Source organism: Rhinoderma darwinii, chromosome 1 (genome assembly GCF_050947455.1).
Source record: "Rhinoderma darwinii isolate aRhiDar2 chromosome 1, aRhiDar2.hap1, whole genome shotgun sequence".
Lineage (NCBI taxonomy): Eukaryota > Metazoa > Chordata > Amphibia > Anura > Rhinodermatidae > Rhinoderma > Rhinoderma darwinii.
This window is the reverse complement of record NC_134687.1, coordinates 490,539,043-490,561,194: the sequence shown is the minus strand read 5'-3', so window position 1 is coordinate 490,561,194 and position 22,152 is coordinate 490,539,043. Positions and strand designations below refer to the sequence as shown.

The 22,152-nt window shown below is 40.8% G+C and overlaps 1 protein-coding gene across 1 annotated transcript in view; it reads left to right on the top strand.

The window, feature by feature from the left end:
- The window catches only part of VSIG10 (V-set and immunoglobulin domain containing 10), a 56,227-nt gene that overhangs the window by 28,408 nt on the left and 5,667 nt on the right, over positions 1-22,152 (top strand). Inside the window, exons 2-6 of the mRNA XM_075854776.1 lie at positions 1,662-1,937; positions 7,201-7,503; positions 10,039-10,302; positions 17,430-17,723; positions 20,472-20,582. Of these exons, the coding sequence (XP_075710891.1) occupies positions 1,662-1,937; positions 7,201-7,503; positions 10,039-10,302; positions 17,430-17,723; positions 20,472-20,582 (1,248 nt within the window). The remainder of the gene's footprint in view (positions 1-1,661; positions 1,938-7,200; positions 7,504-10,038; positions 10,303-17,429; positions 17,724-20,471; positions 20,583-22,152) is intronic.

Below are 22,152 nucleotides of genomic sequence, written 5' to 3'. Positions count from 1 at the left end.
GCTTATTATCTGAATTCTAAAGTTCCCCCTCCCATCAAATGAATAGTCTGGTTGTTATTCAGTACTTTACATTATTAAATGTTGTAAAAATCAAAATAAAACACCTGTAAAGTTAAACCATACACAGAACATTGTTATAGGATGCTATAAATTCATCTGATGTACCAAAATATATCTGACATTCATGTCATAATAACCTTTTTATTTTTTTTCAAATTCGTTGACCATTTTCATGCTAAACACATAAATGAAACAAAACAAAATTTGATTCTATTGAAATTGTAGTGGGACATGTATCTAACTAAATTTGCTCTACGTACATTGGGTAAATTACGTTTCTCATTTGTGAAATTGGTCATTCATAAAAATACTTAAAGGGCGTTTCCTCTCGACATTGATCGTATATTGATGGTATATCCTTGCAATATGCTATCGGTGGGAGTCTAACCCTTTCCGATTGGTGCCGCTGCTACATCTAGCAATGACCAACCATGTGGTGTCTGGGGAAAAAAAAGCTGAGAGGAGCATCATTTTACTAGCACTGCCACCACTTCATTCTAAATTTCGAAGGGTTATTTCCATTTAAAAGTGTATTCCCATTTTAGACATAATGGCATATCCAGCTGGAGACAGTGGTGAGGTGGCTGGGATGATGGAAACAGCTGAACTCGCTGTGCTGCGCTGTTTCTGTAACTCGCATAGAAGTGAATGGGAGTTATGGAAAAGGTATAGCACAGCAAACTCCGCTGTTTCCATAATCCCGGCCACCTCTCCACTGAGCCTCCGCCTGGATATGGTGGTCAGTGACCACCTCACCAGGGGGGAGATGGGTCGGGAGACCTCAGTTCTTGAGATTAGATGCAGGTTCAAGTTCTAGATATTTGTATAATACTCCTTTTAAGGGGAACCTGTCACCAGCATTTCACCTAGTAAACCAGTAATACCTGGTGGAAGTGGGTGAACAATTATTTTCATGTAACCTATAATTATCTTCTAAATTGCTCCTGTACCTTTTTAGTATTGAGGTTTTTAGTGTTCCCACACTGTATGCTAATGAGCATAAGTCATATCTTTGTTTAAAAAGAGTTATAGCTTCGTTCCTCAAGCCTTTCCGAGTTAATCCCACCTCCTTACTTTTGATTGACAGCTCCTCGCCTCCCCCCAGCACACACACACACAATCCCGTGCATGTGCATCGATTTCCTGTTCTGGGGCGTGCGCAGAACCGGACACCATAGCGGCGCAGTTACTAGATTTGAGGCCCGGATGGAGCAGGGAAGGGTGTCGGACCTTACATGACGTGCGCGCAATCTCACGAGAGATTTTGGCATGCAGGGCGGGCCAGTTTTCGGCGATGGGCAGGCACAAGAAGAGGAACGAACGAGACTGCCAGATTATTACCATAAATGGCTGAAAATGTTTGCAGACCGTTATCTACGGTCTGAGGAGGAGTTTAGGAGTGGCGATAATGACCATGCACTTGTGACAGCAGTGCCCAGCGAGGGGTGAGTAGAGTTCAATAGGTGAAATGCTGGTGACAAGTTCTGTTTAAGACCTTGATTGCATATCCCAGTGGTATACCTTAAAGGTATGGTTTAACATTTAGCTTAATTTAGGTGTTCATTTTTTTATTTATTTTTTCCTGCTTTCACATATTTAAGCTTCGACAATCATCTCTGGAGAAGAAGGTGGACAAGCAGTTCTATCATGCAGCACCGTGGCAGAGACTGTAAACAGTGTCGCCTGGTTTATGGAGAATCCTAAACAAGAACTACTGAGCTGTAACAAGGATGCCTCTTCAGATCCCAGATTCTCAAGACTGAATGGGAGTTCTCTGGTAATATCAGATCTACGCCTGGAGGATGATGGACTCTATGGCTGCAAGGACTGTTCAGAAATATCAGACCCTCAGGCTCATATACAGCTAAGAATAGCAAGTAAGCACAAATTCAAATCGTTTTAAGGGCAAAGACAGAGAATTTTATCTTAGCCCCCAAAATATTACTTACCCAAGATCCCAAAACTGTAATGCCCCATCCCTTTTTATTAAGTAATGTTCTCTATGTGAGCCATTGAGATGACTGCTAAAGAAATCACAAGAAGTCTGACACTTCTCTGCTGGTGACTGATGACCATCTTCTTTGCTCCAGCACTGTGCATGGAAGTGCAGGTGGCACATCCTATTACATTCTACCAGCCCAGTATAGTGGGTGACGTGCTGAATTTCCACAAGAGCATATGTATCTAGCCATATAACCTGCTCTGAGGTTGAACATAATCGGAATATGATTGGCCAAAAAGCATAATACAATATACGATCATTTTATATTCTAAAGGACCTAATGAATAACTTCAATGATTTTTTTATTTTAGTTCCACTCCGGCTAGGAGAGGTTGAATATGTTGCCTGTAGATTTTTATTTTATTGTTTTTCAACCCCCGCCCCTATGCTGAATTAATGCTGTTATTCCTCCTGAAAATGTATGAATAATTTGACAACTTGTCATTCCCTAAGCCAATAGTGTGTCCCTAAACCGTCTCACTCTGTCAGCACTGACTTGATATGGTCAGTGTGTAGGGAAATAACCAGGTGAACGGTAACACCCAGTTGTCGCTTTATTCATACATGGCCGGCCATTTACACGAGTCTATATTGGTATTAGCGATCTTCGATACGATTGCTGAGAGTGATTGAGTAGCAATTACAGAAAATTATTTACACACAGTTATCTTGTCAATCATTGTTAAAAGCGTATCGTTTGGTTGCCTATTCAACAATATCACATATCGTCTATTGATCAAACTATTCATGATTACATCCCACAATGTCCAAACGATTATTTTTATATTCACAAAAATGATCAATGAGCGTTTTAAGAGGCAGTCGTTCAGACACTACACCTATTTACATTAAAGAGCACCTTTCACCTTCCCATACATGTGCATCATGTAATGGGGAGAGCTGCACAAACCCTGGGGCACGTTACATTTTTTCCTACCTCCCTCCGTTATTTAGATATTGGTGCAGTTCTATTTGGCGCACGATATTTAAATAACCCCCTGAACAGTCAACGGGGCGTGTTCTAGCAAGGGGGTGTGTTACTATGGCTGTGACACTGTCCAATCCGATATGGACCGTGTTACAGCAAGAGCGAGGAGTGTGCCCGCGCCTGCGCTCACACGCTCTCACCTTTCAGCTTTCAAGATTAGTCTTCTGCTGAACTGGCTAGGGGGCGTGTCACTGCTGAGGACAGTGTAAGAGCTGTGTAGAGGAGAGCGTGCATGCGCGCTCTCATCTCCAGCTCTTGCGAGAGATCAGTCTTGTATTGTCTGCCGAACTGGCAAGGGGGCGTGTCTCTGCTACGGACAGTGCAAGCTCTCCCCAGCTCTTACACTGTCCGTAGCAGTGACACGCCCCCTTGTAAGTTCGGCAGACAAAGTACAAGACTGATCTCTCACAAGAGATGAATGCGCGCTCTCCTCTCCACAGCTTACACCGTCCGTAGCAGTGACACGCCCCCTTGCCAGGTGGGGTGAAAATACTGCAATCTCTCTCTTTCGCTCTGTTGACTGTTCAGGGGGTTATTTAAATATCGGGCGCCAAATATAACGGCACCGATGTCTAAATAACGGAGGAAGGTATAAAAAAAAATGTAAAGTGCCCCAGGGATTGTGCAGCCCGGTCTATTACATGCTGCACATGTATGGGGAGGTGAAAGTTTCTCTTTAAGTAGTCTCGTCCATGATCGCTCGTTCGCATTGGAATCTGACCAATTTTATATTCTCATGTAAATGGGCCTTAAAGTGTAACTAAACTTTAAAAAAAACTTTTGACGTGTCATAGTGACAGACCTCCGTCGATCAAAACCTTGGATATGAGTACAGAGACCCCCACCGATTGCTAAAACAAAGTGGCAGAAGCGCTCGGGTGAGCGCTGTGCCGCTTCGTTTTCTGTTTGGCATTTCTCGGCTTTCCTTGGAGCAGCGTATGGGCTAAATAGAAAGTCTTTGAGTCTGTACGCCGATCAGAAACTAAGTGGCACAGCGGTCACCCAAGCGCTTCTGCCACTTCATTTTTGTAATCAAAACTTTTTATAAGTTTAGGTACCCTTTAATAGAGGAATCGCACAATACAGAGAAAAGCTCCTTGAGAATTATTTCATAGGGAATTAAAGTATTTACTAAAAGACATGTCAGGAGAGATGACGGGTCCTCTTTAATACTGTAAGTAAATTTGCGGTTTTATGCAGTGTAAGATCTCCCAAATTAATTATGGTAATATAGCATTGTCTTCTCGATTTTTAATGCTGGACATAAAGCAGAATTCCTTCATGACCACCATGTGTTGATTGGTACATCTTTTATGATTTACATTGGATTTTTCTTTGGATACTCTGTACTATATGCCTTATGCACACATCCTTCACCATTTTCACGTCCGTTTAAAACTGATCTGTGTGCCCGTTGTCACTCGTTTGTTCCGTTTTAATCGGATGCTGTGCTTCCGTTTGTCATCCGTTTTTTTAAACGGTCTGTTAAAATCCATCTTGTATGTTGCATGCAGGGAACTTTGGCACGCCCTGCCATTGCTTAGCAACAGATCCATGAAAAACGGACGGCACACGGATGCTGTCCGTGTGCTGTCGTCGTTTTTTTTTTTTTTTTGGACAGACTTCATGGGCCCCATGGTCACTGAACGGCGGACAAAAGTAGGACATGCACTACTTTTGACAGAACGGTCAGAACAACTGAAGTGTGTGTGGCCCCATAGAAATGAATGTGTCAGGGTGCTATCCGTTAAAAAAAACTGATAGCACCCTGGAGAAAATAATTGAAGTGGGCATGAGGCCATATCACTTATTGCATTTGTGTAAGCTTTTTGGTATAAAAAAAAAAAAAAAAATAAAAAAATTGTCCTACATCCTGTATGTATGCAGTACTAATAGTTTACACTATATGGTAGGAAACCGTGACGACTATTTGTTCAGACAACAAGCTTGACTCCAGGATATAGATTCACTTTCATTTCTACTGAAGATTAGCATTTAGATTACTTTGTGGTATGTTGGGTTGGACCGTAAGATCTTATGTATATCTACTGTGGAATGAAGAATATTTGACCCACATAGCCACTTAATAGCTACTTAGTGGTGAATATTGCATTATTTAGAAAAGGTATTCAGATTGCGAATGTCTGCCTATAATGTAGATAAGGAGTATACACTGAATAAATATCTGCTGATACCTGCAGGAGGGTGAAGAAAACATACTTTAGGTTGATCCTTTTACTTTCTCTGGCATTTGCACACTCAAAACCCTGGGCATGCTCCAAACTGTAGTTCCATGTCCTCAGCTGAACTTATTGTGGGGCTGCTTTTCCTGCCTAATACATAGGAGCTGTGATCAGTATAATGAGGGGATTAGGTTCCCCAAAAGTAGAGGTTCTTTTTGCTAATGTTAAATTCAGTGTTGAGATTACACGTGTACAGGGGTATTCTCTCTTACAGGGTAACGAAACTTTCAGTAAATTTATGACATGTCATAGTGACAAGTCAGAAATTTGGATCGGTGGGGGTCTGAGCACTAAAACCCCCACTGATTGCTAAAACAAAGCGTCAGAAGCGCTCGGGTGAGCGCTGTGCCACTTGGTTTCCAATTGGCTTTTCTTGGAAAGCCAAGGTAACAGTGTACGGAGTCGATAGAAAGTCTGAGCTTGTACGCCAACTGCTTGGCTTTCCAAGAAAAGCCGATTGAAAACGAACTTCTGCCTTTGAGTTTTAGCGATCGGTGGGGGTCCCATTACTCAGACCCCCACCAATGAAAATTTCTGATGTCACTATGACATGTCAGAAGTTTTCTGAAAGTTTAGTTACCCTTTTAATAGTATTCCTTCCAGGAGAATAGCTCTCTACTTTCGGCTCCCAACGGAGCCTGCAAGGCAGTACAGGGAAGCAGTACAGGCTTCATGCACACCAAGCCGTACATGGCCATTTCTGTCAGTTCCAAAGAGAATAAGCGAAGCGGTAGTGCGCACACACATGTCCAGCGCTCCATTTAAAATGAGGGACACGGGACCCTCGTTCTCATAATCGCTGGGTGTCCCAGTGGCCAGACCTCAGCGATCATACATTTTTAACCTATTCTGTGGATAGATGATAAATGATTTTCGTGGGACAACCCCTGTAACCCTACCAGGACCAAGGCTCATTGATGCCTCAATGACCAGGCCTAAATTGAAAGTTTGGGCGTACGTTTTTTTTTTTTTTCTTTTTTTTTTTTGTCATAACCTTTGAACTACTTCGGATAAATGAATAATTTTTTTTTAGTGGTGTTTTTTTTTTTTTCCTAAGGACAAATCACATTTTCCAAAATTATATATATTTTTACTACATATGCAACACATATTTTATAATACGAACAATTGATTAAAAAAAAGTGCCAGATTTAGTTTAATTTATTAAATTACACTAAATACTTAATGTATTAGTTAACACAATTGTATGCAATTTGTGGTTTTCTTCACTTCTTTTGTCTTCTCTCAATCAGTCTCCTTCTCTCTGAAACACTGACAGAGTGAAGGAGGCTGAGAGGAGATCATGATGATCACATGCTCTGTAGCCAAACCAATTGGGTCGGCTATCAGAGAGCAGGTTGCTGGGGAGCCGAGGACGCTCACACTGCTGGCGTCTGAGTGCTTTCCTCAGCGCTATGCCGGCAGAAGCAGAGGACTGTAGATTCAGGTCCAGGGCATATGCGGCTAGGATGTGAATCTGCATATTGACGGCATGAAGGGCTTAACTGAAGCTGAAGGAGTACAGCGCTAGAAGGTGCTGCTGCCCCTTCGTTGTAGTGATGAGTGCCGTGACATGTCAGAAGATGTTCAAAGGGTACAAGTACATTAGATTATGCCTTTGCATAAATACATTTTATAAATGAATTGGTGGACATCCTTAACTGTGTATTTAGGATAATCAAACTATGGAATTAATTTACACATGAAATGCTCTATTGGATCAGTCCTGCTTGTAATTCCTATAATAAAAGTGTATTATGGAATTACTGTCTATGTAGAGCCCTAATATATTAGTGTGGGTTCAATAATCCTGAAACGGCACTTTAGTTATCAGATATTTCTTAAATCTTTCATCTGTATTATCCAACCAAGACTGTGTCAATATTAACTTCCCTTTATCCATTTAGGTGGTCCACATAATATCACTTTCCTGATATCTCCTACCAAGATTCTGCCAAATGGTACACATTACACTTCCAGTGGTTCTAACCTAGACTTCAGCTGCTCTAGTTACTCCGTCCCTGAACCAACAAATTCAGTTGTCCTCAATGCAGGGGATAACAGTGAGCGTTTTGATTCAGTAAATGCAAGTTCGCTCACTTTTTCTTTGAGCAACATAGCTGCAAATTACCAGGGAAACTACACGTGTTCAGTTGCAAATCCTCTTAGTAAGAAGACGATCGGCTACACTCTTCAGCTCCTTGTATATCGTAAGTATCATTTTGGGTAGTCCTCTAGGACTACGATAATATTGAGGAGGACTCCCCAACAGCAGCTTTTATGCAGCATAATTGATACACATATTGACTTCTTTTCACATCCGCAGGATTGTCTTATTGGTTATTTTAATGGTATTGTAATAAACAGAGGCTAGAGATAACATTTTGTCACTCCGTGTTATCATTGTGAAGCTCCACTTGAATTGCCTGCATTACCAGTGCTATTATTTAGCACTAGAGGCATCCTACAGGGTGGGCCATTTATATGGATACACCTAAATAAAATGGGAATGGTTGGTGATATTAACTTCCTGTTTGTGGCTCATTAGTATATGGGAGGGGGGAAACTTTTCAAGCTGGGTGTTGACCATGGCGGCCATTTTGAAGTCGGCCATTTTGTATCCAACTTTCGTTTTTTTCAATGGGAAGAGGGTCATGTGACACATCAAGCTTATCGAGAATTTCACAAGAAAAACAATGGTGTGCTTGGTTTTAACGTTACTTTATTCTTTCATGAGTTATTTACAAGATTCTCTTTGTTTACAGCCATTAACATGTCGCAGAGGTTAACACGTGAGGAGCGGATAGAAATTGTGTTGATGTCTGGTGAACGCAGTACCCGGGTCATTGCAGCAGATTTCAATGCAAGACACCCTACGAGACCACCCATCTCCCATGCTACAGTTTGCAAACTGCTTGCCAAGTTTCGTGAAACTGGTTCAGTGTTGGATTTGCCCAAATGTGGACGCATGAAAACTGTCACTAATGAAGAAACATCAGTGGCTGTCCTAGCTTCATTCAGCAAGAGCCCACAGCGTAGCACTCGCCGCATGTCACTGGAGAGTGGCATCAGTCGAACATCCCTTCGGCGGATATTAGCTACTCACAAATGGCACCCTTACAAACCCCAGCTGCTGCAGCATCTCAACGAGGATGACCCAGATCGGCGCACTGAATTTGCAGAATGGGCAAAACAAAAATTGGAACAGGACCCTCAGTTTACACAGAACATTTTGTTCAGTGATGAGGCAAACTTTTATGTGAATGGTGAAGTTAACAAACAAAACCACCGCTATTGGTCTGACACTAACCCACATTGGATAGATCCCTCCAAGACTGTTGGAACACAAAAATTGATGGTATGGTGTGGTATATGGTACAAAGATAGTGGGGCCATTCTTCATCAATGGAAACCTCAAGGCCACGGGATATCTGAAATTGCTACATGATGATGTGTTTCCCTCTTTATGCACTGAAGCTGGCACGTTCCCTGAGTTTTTCCAGCAAGATGGTGCACCACCACATTATGGGTGTCAGGTCTGAGCATTCCTATATGAACAGTTTCCTGGAAAGTGGATTGGTAGTCGTGGGCCAGTTGAATGGCCCCCTAGGTCTCCCGATCTGACCCCCTTAGACTTTTAGCTTTGTGGTCATCTGAAGGCAATTGTCTATGCTGTGAAGATACGAGATGTGCAGCAACTGAAACTACGGATACTGGAAGCCTGTGCTAGCATTTCTTCTGCGGTGTTGCTATCAGTGTGTGAAGAGTGGGAGAAGAGGGTTGCATTGACAATCCAACACAATGGGCAGCACTTAGAACACATTTTATAAGTGGTCAGAAACTTGTAAATAACTCATGAAAGAATAAAGGAACGTTAAAATCAAGCACACCATTGTTTTTCTTGTGAAATTCTCGATAAGCTTGATGTGTCACATGACCCTCTTCCCATTGAAAAAACGAAAGTTGGATACAAAATGGCCGACTTCAAAATTTCCCCCCTCCCATATACTAATGTGCTACAAACAGGAAGTTAATATCACCAACCATTCCCATTTTATTTAGGTGTATCCATATAAATGGCCCACCCTGTAGTATCCTGGCAATGAGAAAAGTAGGGAGAGGTGACCAGTGCAGTCAGCAGGACCTAAAAGTTCAAGCTGGCAGGTGAACTAGTCAGTAACACTGTAGCTATAACTATACCGCTTGCTGAAAGATACCAAGACCACTTACCAGCAGTTTTCAGCTGCCAGAGTCAAAATCTTTGGACAACGGAACAATAACGGCATTTTGTTAACAGAATATTACAAAATGCTCGTGTTTTAAGGAACAATTGGCTAAAAGTGGAGGTTCACAGTACCCAAATATCATTTGATTGATACCCCAACATACCTCGATTTATTAACGACTCTGTCAAGCATAGTAGTGTGATCAAAGACTCCCGTGCGAGTCGAAACAGTGCATACGTTATTGGATTGTGTTAAACGTTCCAATTTTTTGCCTTATGGTTGCTGTTGTGAAGTTTCTAGCTGTTCACACTACTGTAATGGCAGACATTCTTAACCGGTATGACGAATCTGTTTTTAAAAAGGATCCCAACAAATCCTAATGGATCCCGTGACTTATAATGACCTTTGTCTGGATTCCTGTTCTTTTGACCCCAAACAGAGGTCCGGAGACTAGACTGCAGGCTCTCAAAAGTTAACAATAAAATGACTGAATTTTTATTTATTTATTTTTACTTACAGATTCACCTGCTTTTCCTATACAGTGCATTGTAAACCACACAAGGGGTCCCTCACGATTGTCATTTACATGTACTTGGTTTGGAGGTTATCCATCTCCGCTACTGCAATGGGAAAATAATGGTAATATACTGTCAAATGGGTCTTCAGACACATTGGTGGTGACACTATACGGCTCCCAGTATGAGAATGGGCAAAAGTTCACTTGCAGAGGAAAACACTTAATAACAAATGAAATGAAAGAGGAGACCTGTGAAGTTCAGTTAGGTAAGCAAACCAGTTATCATCTTCCCTTCTATAGTTTGGCTCTTTTTTTGTTAACTCCGCTGTCGGAGTATCCGGTAACTACCTGAAAGATTCAGCATATTCCATGTTTCAAACCAAAGGTATAAAGGAAGTGAAAGCTTTTTAAACCTTAAAACGGTAGTCTACTTTAGGTTAAATAGTTTTATCGTGGACATCTGATTTAATTTAAGGTGTTCCCGTTCAGGACCCTAATATAGGAGCTAGAGCGAAGGACAGTTACACTTCTTTGCATTACACGCATAGTCCATTGCATTCGAAGGGCCATGTAATGCTTCATTTTCCCTGTGGTGGCGCTGCAGGAGAACTGAACACTTACAGCTGCGTCTTCCACCCTCAGATTTAACAAAAATAGTTTATTGAAAGCAGACAACCACTTCAAACGTAATTAAAAATTAACATACAATAGTCCAGAAACCGTTCTAAACCTTTTTTCCTTGTTCTTATGTTCCTTTCGTACTATACTTGTATAATATAAGTTAAGCTTTACCTATAAATACGTTATCTTTACTGACTAATTATTTTTGTTGAACTTGTGTGATGCATATGGAGGGTTGTAGGCTGTGAAAATAAGCTATTGTGCTAGACTCAGTGGGTGATCGAGAATTTATATGAGTCATATATTAAAGCCAAGCCAGAACATACTTAGAATTTTTCATCGTAACTTCCATAACGGAACTAGCAGCATTAGAAGCCTATGGAAAGCACTTTAAGATAATACTGATAACGCTGTTTGGCAAGTGTTGGCACTTGAAAACATATTGTAACCCTTTTACCTTCCATACAGGTCAACTCAAATAATTGTATATTGAGATTTCTATCGGTGTATGAGAATGGTACCTTTTAACAATGGTATTTATATTTTATCAGTGGTGTATAGTGAGACTGTCGGCAAATACCATTATACCACTGGGTATAAATCTATATTTTTAGCAGCAGCTAATACTATGACAAAGTGTAATCTCTCTTCTCATATAAAGTCATTGTTGTAATTTGTGAAATATATCCAGGCTATGTTCACACCATATTTGGGCTCTACCATTTGAAACAGATTATATGCCCTAGACATACGCAACTGTGTGCCTATACAGCTGCCTATGTGTGCCATTGACTCACATTAAAAAAACAATGTATACCATGCAGTATACTTTTTTTCCAGTTGTATACAGTTGTATTGAAAAACTTAGTACACCACGCTTTTCAGTACAGTTGAGGCAAAGGTATACAGATATATGTAAACTGGCCAAACATATCAAGGAAACTCTTTTGGCATATACTTGGCTAATGATAGTCTATGGTCATGTTAGACACACAGTAGTGTTAAAAAAATAAATTAAAAAAACTGAGTTTAAAAAAAATGTGCAAAATACTACACATTCAATTCCAAATCAAAACAATAACCAAATGAGGTCAGGGGATTGGGCTGGCCACTCCATTACCTCAATTCTGTTTGTCTGTAACCAAGATGTTGTTCGCTTACTGGTGTGTTTTGGGTCATTGTCGTGTTGAAACACCCATTTCAAGGGCATTTCTTTTTTAGTATAGGGCAACCTGATCTCCAAGTATTTTTTGATATATTAACCCCTTTAGGACGCAGCCTGTTTTGGCCTTGTGGCACAGCCAATTTTTTTCAAATCTGACGTGTCACTTTATGTGGTAATAACTCCGGAATGCTTTTACCTATCCAAGCGATTCTGAGATTGTTTTCTCGTGACATATTGTACTTTATGATAGCGGAAAAATGTGGTCGATAAATTCAATATTTATTTGTGAAAAAGACCAAAATTTAGAGAAAATTTGCAAAAATGTGCCTTTTTCTAAATTTAAATGTATCTGCTTGTAAAACAGATAGTTATACCACACAAAATAGTCACTAGTTACCATTTCCCATAGGTGTACTTTTATATTTGCATCGTTTTTTGAACATCCTTTTATTTTTCTAGGACGTTACAAGGCTTAGAACTTTAGCAGCAATTTCTCACATTTTCAAGAAAATTTCAAAAGGCTATTTTTACAGGGGCCAGTTCAGTTCTGAAGTGGTTTTGAGGGCCTTATATATTATAATACCCCAATAAATCACCCCATTTTAAAAACTGCACCCCTCAAAGTATTCAAAACAACATTCAGAAAGTATTTTAACCCTTTAGGCGTTTCACAGGAAATAAAGCAAAGTACAGGGGAAATTTACAAATGTAACTTTTTTTGCCGAAATTCATTTGTAATAAAAAAAAATTGTATAACAGAAGGTTTTACCAGAGAAATACAACTCAATATTTATTGCCCAGGTCCTGCAGTTTTTAGGAATATCCCACATGTGGCTCTAGTGTGATAATGGACCGAAACACAGGCCTCAGAAGCAAAGGAGCACCTAGTGGATTTTGGGGCCTGCTTATTTTTAGATTATATTTTGGGCACCATGTCGAGTTTGAAGAGGTCTTGTGGTGCCAAAACAGTGGAAACTCCCCAAAAGTGACCCCATTTTGGAAACTAGACCCCTTAAGGAATTTATCTAGGGGTATAGTTAGCACTTTGACACCACAGGTATTTTGCTATATTTATTGGAGTTAGTCGGTGAAAATGAAAATCTACCTTTTTTTCTGAAATAACATAGACATTTTTAATATTTACAAGGAATAAAGAAGAAAATTCACCCCAACATTTGTACAGCATCTTCTCCCGATTACGGAAATACCCCATATGTGGTAATAAACTGCTGTTTGGACCCACGGCAGCGCTCAGAAGGGAGAGAGCGCCATTTGGATTTTGGAGCACAGATTTTGCTGGATTGGTTTTTCGTGCCATGTCGCGATTGCAACCCCCTGGAGGGAACAAAATAGTGGAAACACCCCAAAAGTGACCCCATTTTGGAAACTACACCCCTCAAGGAATTTTTCTAGGGGTTTAGTAAGCATTTATACCACACAGGTCTTCTGCAGAATTTAGTAGAATTAGGCCGTGAAATGAATATAAACATTTTTGTCCACTAAAATGTTGCATTTTTTCATTTTCACAAGGGATAAAGGAGAAAAAGTCACCCTAAATTTGTAACGCAATCTCTCCCCGAGTACGACAATACCTCACATGTGGTAATTTTATTTTTTTAATAGAAATTAATTAACCTTTGCAGGACTGATCCTTTTTTGCTTTTCTATTTTAGTTTTTCACTCCCCGCCTTCCAAACGCCATAACTTTTTTTAGTTTTCCACGAATTGAGCGGTGTGAGGGCCTATTTTTGGCAGGACGAGCTGTAGTTTTTATTGGTACCATTTTTTGGTAGATGCAAATTTTTGATCACTTTTTATTACATTTTATTTAGAGCTTTGGTGGCCAAAAACAGTGATTTTGGCGTTTTTAAATTCTTTATTTCTTACGCCGTTCATAAATGACAATTTGACTTTATTTTGCGGGTCGGTACGATTACGGCGATGCCATATGTATATAGTTTTTTTTATGTTTTGCAGCGTTTGCACAATAAAATCACTTCTTTATAAAATTTATTTTCTGTGTCACCATATTCTGAGAGCCGTAACTTTTTTATTTTTCAGTCAAAAAAGCGGTGTAAGGGTTTGTTTTTTTGCGGGACAGGTTGTAGTTTTTATTGGTACTATTTTCGGGTACATGCGACTTTTTGGTCACTTTTTATTCTATATTTCGGGCAGGGTGGTGACCAAAAAAGTGATTCTGGCATTGTTTTTAGTTTATTTTTTTTGCAGTGTTCACCGTGTGGTAAAAATAACATCATAGTTTTATAGATTGGGTCGTTACGAACGCGGTGATACCAAATATGTGTACTGGTTTTTAACGGTTTCATTTTTTTCCTATAATAAGAGACTTATTATAGGGAAAAAAAAACCTTATTTTTATACTTTTGTAAAACATTTTTATTAACTTTTTTTTTTTATTTTTTCCTTTACTTTTGACACTTTCTTTTTTTACCTGCAGCTCTGATCGCTGCTAGAATACATTGCACTACCTAGGTAGTGTAACGTATTCCAACCGTCAGTGTGACGTCACAGTCACTCTGACAGTCTACGAGGACCAGCCAGAGGCTGATCCTCATAGGCTTGCATACATGGCAGACCCGGGGGCCGTTGTCTGGCCCCCGGGTGCCATCACAAGCATCAGCAGCCCCCACAATTGCATGGGGGCTGCTGATGTGCTACAAACCCCCTACATGCGGAGATCGCAATCGAGCCCCGCATGTAATGGGTTAATTGCTGAAATCAGCGGCAATGAGCTGCAACTAGTGGAGTGTCAGCTGTCAGGGACAGCTGACCTCCCGGTTCTCGATGGACACTGTCGCCGACACTGCATCGCGAACGGCAGTGACGTCCTGTCACTCTGACAGGAAGTCTATCAGGAGGCTGATCCTGATAGGCTTCCGTACATGGCAGACACGGAGGCCATTACTTGGCCTCCGATCGCCATGCTAGCCATCTGCAAACCTCACGATTTCATCGTGAGGTCTGCCGATGAGCTAGAAACCCCTGAATGCGGTGATTTGCAATCGATCACCGCAATCAAGGGGTTAATTGCCGGAATCAGCGGAAATAAGCCGCTGATCGGCATACAGTGGAGTGTTAGCTGTCGGGGACAGCTGGCCTCCCGGTTCCCGTTGCACACTGTCGCCGACAGTGTGCACTGGGAACCACGCAGTAATTGTACGTCCCTGTGCCTTAAGACACTGGCCACATGGACGTACAGTTGCGTCCTGGTGCGCCCAGGGGTTAAAACAGATCCATGATCCTTTGTATGTGATAAATAGGCCCAACACCATGGTATAAGAAACAAACATCCCCATATCATGGTTTTTGCAGCACCATGCTTTACTGTCTTCAGTGCTCGTTTGACATACTGTCTGCGGCCACTAGACCCCAAAAAGAACAATTTTGCATTAATCGGTCCACAAAATGTTGCGCCATTTCTCTTTGGGCCAGTCTATGTGTTTCTTGGCAAATTGTAACCTATTCAGGACGTGTTTTTTTTCAACAATGGGACTTTGCGGGGAGTTCTTGCTGGTAACTTGGAGTCACTTAATCGTCTTCGGATTGTAGCAGTACTCACTGGTAACTTCACATCTTCTTTGATCTTTCTGGAGGTGATCATTGGCTGAGCCTTTACCATTTTGGCTATTCGAACAGTAGTTCACCACTTCAAAGCATTTGAGATAATTTTAGCTGAGCAGCCTATAATTTTCTGCACTTCTCTGTTTTTCCCTCTCCAATCAACACTTGATCAAAGTATGTTTTACATCAGAATAATGTCTGGAACGACCCATTTTCCTCAGTATTTCAGAAGGAAATGCACTATAACCAACATGTGTAACATTTGTCACCCTCTTACCCATTATAAGTTCCGTATCTCCTACATAAGGAGATCGGCGCTATAATGTAGATGACAGCAGTGCTTTTTCTTTAATAAAACGATCTGTTTTCACCACTTTATTAGCGATTTTAGATTTGTGCTAATGCGTTGCTTAATGCCCAAGTGGGCGTATTTACTTTGGTCAGCGTCATACACTCCTCTGTACAACGCCCACTTGGTCTAATCGGCCTCATGCACTCCTCTCCATTCATTTAGGGAGCGCATAGGGATCCTTTTTAGATTGCTATGCGCTGTCTTATACTAACACATTAACAATCCTGAAGTGTTTAGACCGTGAATAGAAAAATTGACAAGGAGGCATCACTTCCAAAATGTAGAAAAACCTTTATTCACCCATGCAACGTTTCAATCCCTCAGGATCTTTCTCAGGCATTCTTGAGAAAGATCCTGAGGGATTGAAACGTTGCATGGGTGAATAAATGTTTTTCTACATTTTGGAAGTGCTGCCTCCTTGTCAATTTTTCTGTCTGATATTGAGGACCTTGGACCAGGTTCTGAAGAGGCGTGCAACCTCCCGGCGGTTCGGTGCTGTGGTAACTCTCTACCTTTTAGACCGTGAATAGACATTCCACGGGATGTCTATTCACAATCTCTGCACTTCGTTACTCTGTCTGTGGTAGTTACAGCATAGGAAGCGTAATCTCGCGAGATTACGCGGTAAATGACAGGTTACAGCGAGATTACGCTTTGCTCTGCTGTAACTACCACAAAAACTGTAACGAAGTTAATAGATTGTGAATAGACATCCCGTGGAATGTCTATTCACTGTCTAAACACTTCAGTATTGTTAATGTGTTAGTATAAGACAGCACATAAGGATCTAAAAGGATCCCTATGCGCTGACTAAATGAATGGAGAGGAGTGCATGACGCTGATTGGTCAGCGTCATACACTCCTCTGTACAACGCCCACTTGGTCTAAAGTAAAAATACGCCCACTTGGGCATTAAGCAACTCCTTAGCATAAATCTAAAAACTCTAATAAAGTGGTAAAAATTGATTGTTTTATTAAATAAAAAGCATTACTGTCACCTACATTATAGCGCCCATCTCCTTATGTAGGAGACAGGGCACTTATAATGTGGTGACAGAGCCTCTTTAAATAAGGGCCAAAATTGGCACCTGTTGTTCCACAGAATGAATCACTTCACCAATTTCACTCCTCACTGCTATTATTTTTTACAAGCCCCTTTCAATTAATGATTCAATTCCTCAGAATGAGCGGCATACATGTCCTAATTGTTGGCTCTGTTTTTTTTTTCTACTACACTTAAATTATTAAAGTAAATTTATTTGATATGTAACAAATATCTCTTCTACCAAAAACATTATCAGGTTAATGTTGTGGGACTGCTTTATTTTATTTATTTTTTTAACACTACTGTATATGCATTAGAACAATTTTCCAAAGTGTACATCAAACGTGGTGTGAGCTTAGCTTGATTATTTATTTTTGTTGCTGATGGACAAAAATGTCAGTTACCTCCGCTCTATCATGTCCGATAAAGCAGCAACTCAGATTATTACTTTGAAATAAATCATCGTTTCCATTTATAAATGCATGGAAAAGTAGATCTTATGTAAATAAGAGGTAGCTACAATAAACGTATCAGTTTAGAGATATTAATTTCATGTTAGAAAAATTAGCTTTTGCACATTATCATTTAGAAATGGCACAGATGTTCATTGTATTCCCCCTTTTTTCAGGATATCCTATGCCCCAGTCACAGGCACTGAGAACCTGCTTAAAAGGAGAAAATGTAACTCTTTCGTGTTCTGTATCGGGGGATAACCCCCCAGCTGTAATAACCTGGTTGCGTAACCTTAGCAACCCAAATGTGGAGATCCAGTCAGGGACAAAATATGAGATTGTACAAAGCGGCACTGTCTCCTACCTCTCTATTGTGAACTGCTCCAAGGAGGAAGATGAAGGATATTATATATGCATGACAGAGAATGGAGTTGCGACTAAAGATCTCTATATATGGCTAGATGTAACCAGTAAGTAAAATAGCGTTTTATTTGTAATATTGCCGCAATTGTGTTAAAGGGTAGCTAAACGCTTGACAAACTCCTGACATGTTATAGTGACAAGTCAGAAGTTTGGAGACCCTCCCCCCCCTCCCACCAATCGTTAGAGCAAAGCAGCTGAAGCACTCGTGTGAGCGCTCAGCCGCTTCGTGTCAGTTCAGCTTTTTCCAGAAAGACGATGTATCGGAGTATGGGCTCATAGACTTTCTATTGAGTCCGTACACCGATACATTTATTTCCGGAAAAAGCCGAACAGACACAAAGCGGCTGAGCGCTCACATGAGCACATCAGCTGCTTCGTCCTAGCGATTGGTGGGGGTCTCAGTGCTTGGACCCCCACCAATCCAAACTTCTGACATGTCAGAAGCTTTTCAAACGTTTAGCTACACTTTAAAATCAAATAGCTAGATTACTACATTCTAAAAAAAAAAAAATGTGATTATATAATGACATTTCCTATGGTTAAAGGGGTTTTCCCATGAAAGGCATTTATGACCTAGCCACAAGATATGTCCGATATGGCTTCCACCTCTGGGACCCACACCTATCTCCAGAACGGGGTGCCCCAAACCCCATTCTGCAGCTCTGTGTTGCGGCTGAACTGGGTGAATTCTGACCATGAAAGGTTATATGGTCGGGAGTTACGCAAACAGCGTAGCTCGCATGCTATGCTGTTTTCGTAACTCCCGACCATATAACCATGAGGTAGCGAGCGCAGACTTTAGAACAGGGCCCCCTAAACCCCGTTCTGCCTTGAGATAGGTGGGCCCGCATCTATCTAAAATTTATGACATATACTGTCATATCCTGTGGATATGACATAAATGTCTCTCATGGGAAAACCCCTTTAATATGTTGCTGAAGTAGGTGCTGGCCATACACATGCAGGTTAGCTAGCTTATGACCTGCTATGTCTCCAAATGAGTCCACCATTCTTCCTACACAATCGTTATACACATAGATAAAGTTTTTTGTTAGTGACCACTCATTCCCTGATTCTCTACTTTACCTGATAATGAGACTATGTAGGGAATGGGTAAAGGTGGCCATATAACTTTTAAAATAGCTGGGGGACAAATGCTTGTTTGGCTGACAGCTATTCCTTCTCGGCCGAGAGTGCATGTGTACTCAATAGGGGGAGAGGATTAAGCCGGTGACATCAGCACCTTTTGGCTTATCTCTCGGGAGAACATAGCATGGGGCGTGTTGAAATCCAACATGCCTGATCCATTTTTCCCCTGCCATTGACATCGCAGAAGAGTCGGGACCCTTCTATAAACATTAGATAGTTGGCCGATCCTGCTGAAATTGGTGGGTTCTGCCAACATCCATCTAATGTATATGGACAACTTTTAAGAGTGTCTGAAGTCCCTATTACATCGGCCGGTGCAGCGAGCGCCGATCAACAAGACCGCTCGGCGCTCGTTCGCTCCTCTCACAAGGAGCTATGTATGAGGATGAGCGCTCATTCACTCCAATTACTTGTCCCCATACGTTATGTCGGCACCGCATGTCCCTGTTTACACAGAGAGATGTGCTGCTGACAACGATAATATTTAACTTTTTTAAAACTATATGATCAGCAGATGAACGAGCGTTTGCTCACTCATCTGCTCATCGCTGCCCTGTTTACACAGGGCAATGAGCGTTCTATGAATGCTAGTTTGCCCGATAATTGCCCAGTGTAGAAACCCCCTTTAGTATCAGAAACACTTACCGCACGAACCAGCATGTTGTACAGTATATCTCTGAGGAATATAAACAATCCTGTTTTTATAGAAAAGGGAAGGCCTGTCACCTGCCTGACTACCTGCACAGCAGGGGTTTTGAGTGCAGACTGATGTCTCACTGAAAAATTGTTTCGATGGGACATCTTGCAGTCTATGGTAAGCCTTAAATATTTGCATGCCCGCTGACAGATATTGTAGGCTACCACTGTGAAAGGGTAGAGTGGTCAATATTGCTTGTGTATGGGCAGGCTTACAACTGTGGTGCGACAAATATATCAAAATAAAAGACGGGGGAGGGATTTTTACATGCAGATTGCATGCAAGTTGATACTATTGAAGCGGTTATGTAGAAGTTGTGTGACTAGTGAAATTGAAGCGGCTCGTTCTACAAAAAGTTTGTGTGTAGACCCATCAGTAAAGTGTAAGCGCTCATTTACATGTGCTCATGGCTGTATTATGGCAAAGAGCTCTATATGTATTGTCAGGACAAAGCAGGGAAACCTTTCCCAGAGGTGATGTTTAGGGAAGGTTTCTCCGCTTATACGGTTAGATCCCGTCCTTGGCACTAAATCTACATCCCCTGGAAAGTCACTGATGATACACTTGGATATCAATGTGGATTCCCCACTACATCTACAGCATGTCGATAGGATATGCAATAAATGTCTGAATGGTGTTGGTTCATCCATTGGGACTTTCAAAATCTAAAACAAGGGGCTGTGATGGTCTACCGAGCATTTAGCTTCCAATGGCCATGCTCCGCTTCACTTGAGTCTTGCTCAATGATGAAAAGACACTAATGGCACATCATTTTGATATGTAATAATTGCATCTGGTGGAAAAAACATGGACACAGACACAAACCTTGCTCTGCTCTATAAAATACGGAAAAGCAATATTTGTTTGTTAAGAGAGCTAGTGACATAAATGTTTGTCCTTGCGTCGGTTACTACTTTTGCCCATAGAATTTTTACTCTTTATCCCTCAGCACCCCATAACATTGTTGGATTAGTGTCTGCTATCCTGATCCTTTTCCTGATAGTGGTTGCCCTTATTACAGGAACTTTACTCTACTGTGATCCTCAATTATATATAAAAGGTATGTCTTATCATTTTTTAACTGGAAATCTTCTGTAGATGATAGTAGGGCTCACGTTTTAATACCTACTTTTTTTCTTTTCTTTAATATACGGTGTAGAAACTTTATTAGTAAAAAATAAAAATATGAACAGAAGAAAACAAAGGATTAACAAATTATTAGTGATAATAAATATGCAAAATGCTTTTGATGTAAAAAAGCCTGTCCAGTCTGTAGGTAATCGGAACCGAAAACTTGTCACACGTTACTTCATTTACAAGGAGTGCTAAAGATTGTCTTCTGGTTTCAGCATATAAAGCGTATTGATTGTATAATGAAAAATAGTTATGCAATTTTTCATTAGACTTTTTGTATCAATTCTTCATGTGTTTTCAAGATCTCTGCGGTTATTGAATGGAAACCTTCGTTGTTTACTTCCAGGGGATAATGATCTGTCCTGGTCATGTTATGGACACAGGTGCACTACTCCTTTAGAAGAGACTGCTCTGATAGGTGCAGGACTGATTACAGGTACAGTACAGCTGTGTGTCCATCACATGACCAGATTGTTATCCACTGGAAGTAAATAATGAAGGCTCCCATTGAATAAGCAGAGATCCTAGAAACACTGAGCAATTGATAGTTACAACGTTGATAAAGTGGTTTATCAAGTTCAACCTATAATCCTACCGTGTTGATCCAGAGGAAGGCAAAAACCTCCAATGTGGTGGGTGCCAATTGCCGCCTTAGGGGAAAATTCCTCGCTGACTCCCAATGGCAATCAGAATAAATCCCTGGATTAACGTCCCATCTCCAGAATCTAGTGCCCGTAACTTGTAATATTATATATTTTAAAAGCATCAGTGAAGGCTGCCATTGAATAACTGTAAGCAGAGATCTTGGAAACTGTGAAATTGATACAGACACTATATTGAAAAATCTAATAACTTTTCATTGTACAATCAAAATGTATTTTCTGAAACTGTAATACACCTTTAAATTGTTTTGACTGCACCTTCAAGACTTTTAGTGGTCTGCTCAGCTCGACTATGTTGGGATCTGCTGACAATCTAAAGTCTACGGCTCTAAGGGTATATGCACACGTAGTGTTTTCAGGTCGTAAACGTCCTGAAGAACGGCTGAAAAATCGGAGGCAGAAAGCCTCCAAACATCTTCCCTTTTGATTTCAATGGGAAATACGGTGTTCTGTTCTGGCGGGGTGTTTTTTTACGCCTCGTTTTCCGAAAACGGCGCGAGAAAAGACGCCTGCGAAAAAGTGCATGTCGCTTCTTGGGATGGTTTTTGGAGCAGTTTCATTGACTCTATAGAAAAACCGCTCAAAAAGACGCGAGTTGTTAAAAAAAAAAAAAAAAAAGCCTGAAAATCAGGAGCGGTTTTCCCTTCAAAACCGCTCTGTATTTTCAGACTTTTTTATTTTGTGTGTGCACAGTCCCTGAGTGGAACAATAATCCAAGGGAGCTGTTTTATGTCGTTGGGAGAAGTTGCTGCTGGCTACACAGTGGCCCTTCATAACATGACACTATTATGCAATCCCTAAACAGACGCAAGAATAAGCGCTGTTCACAGCAAA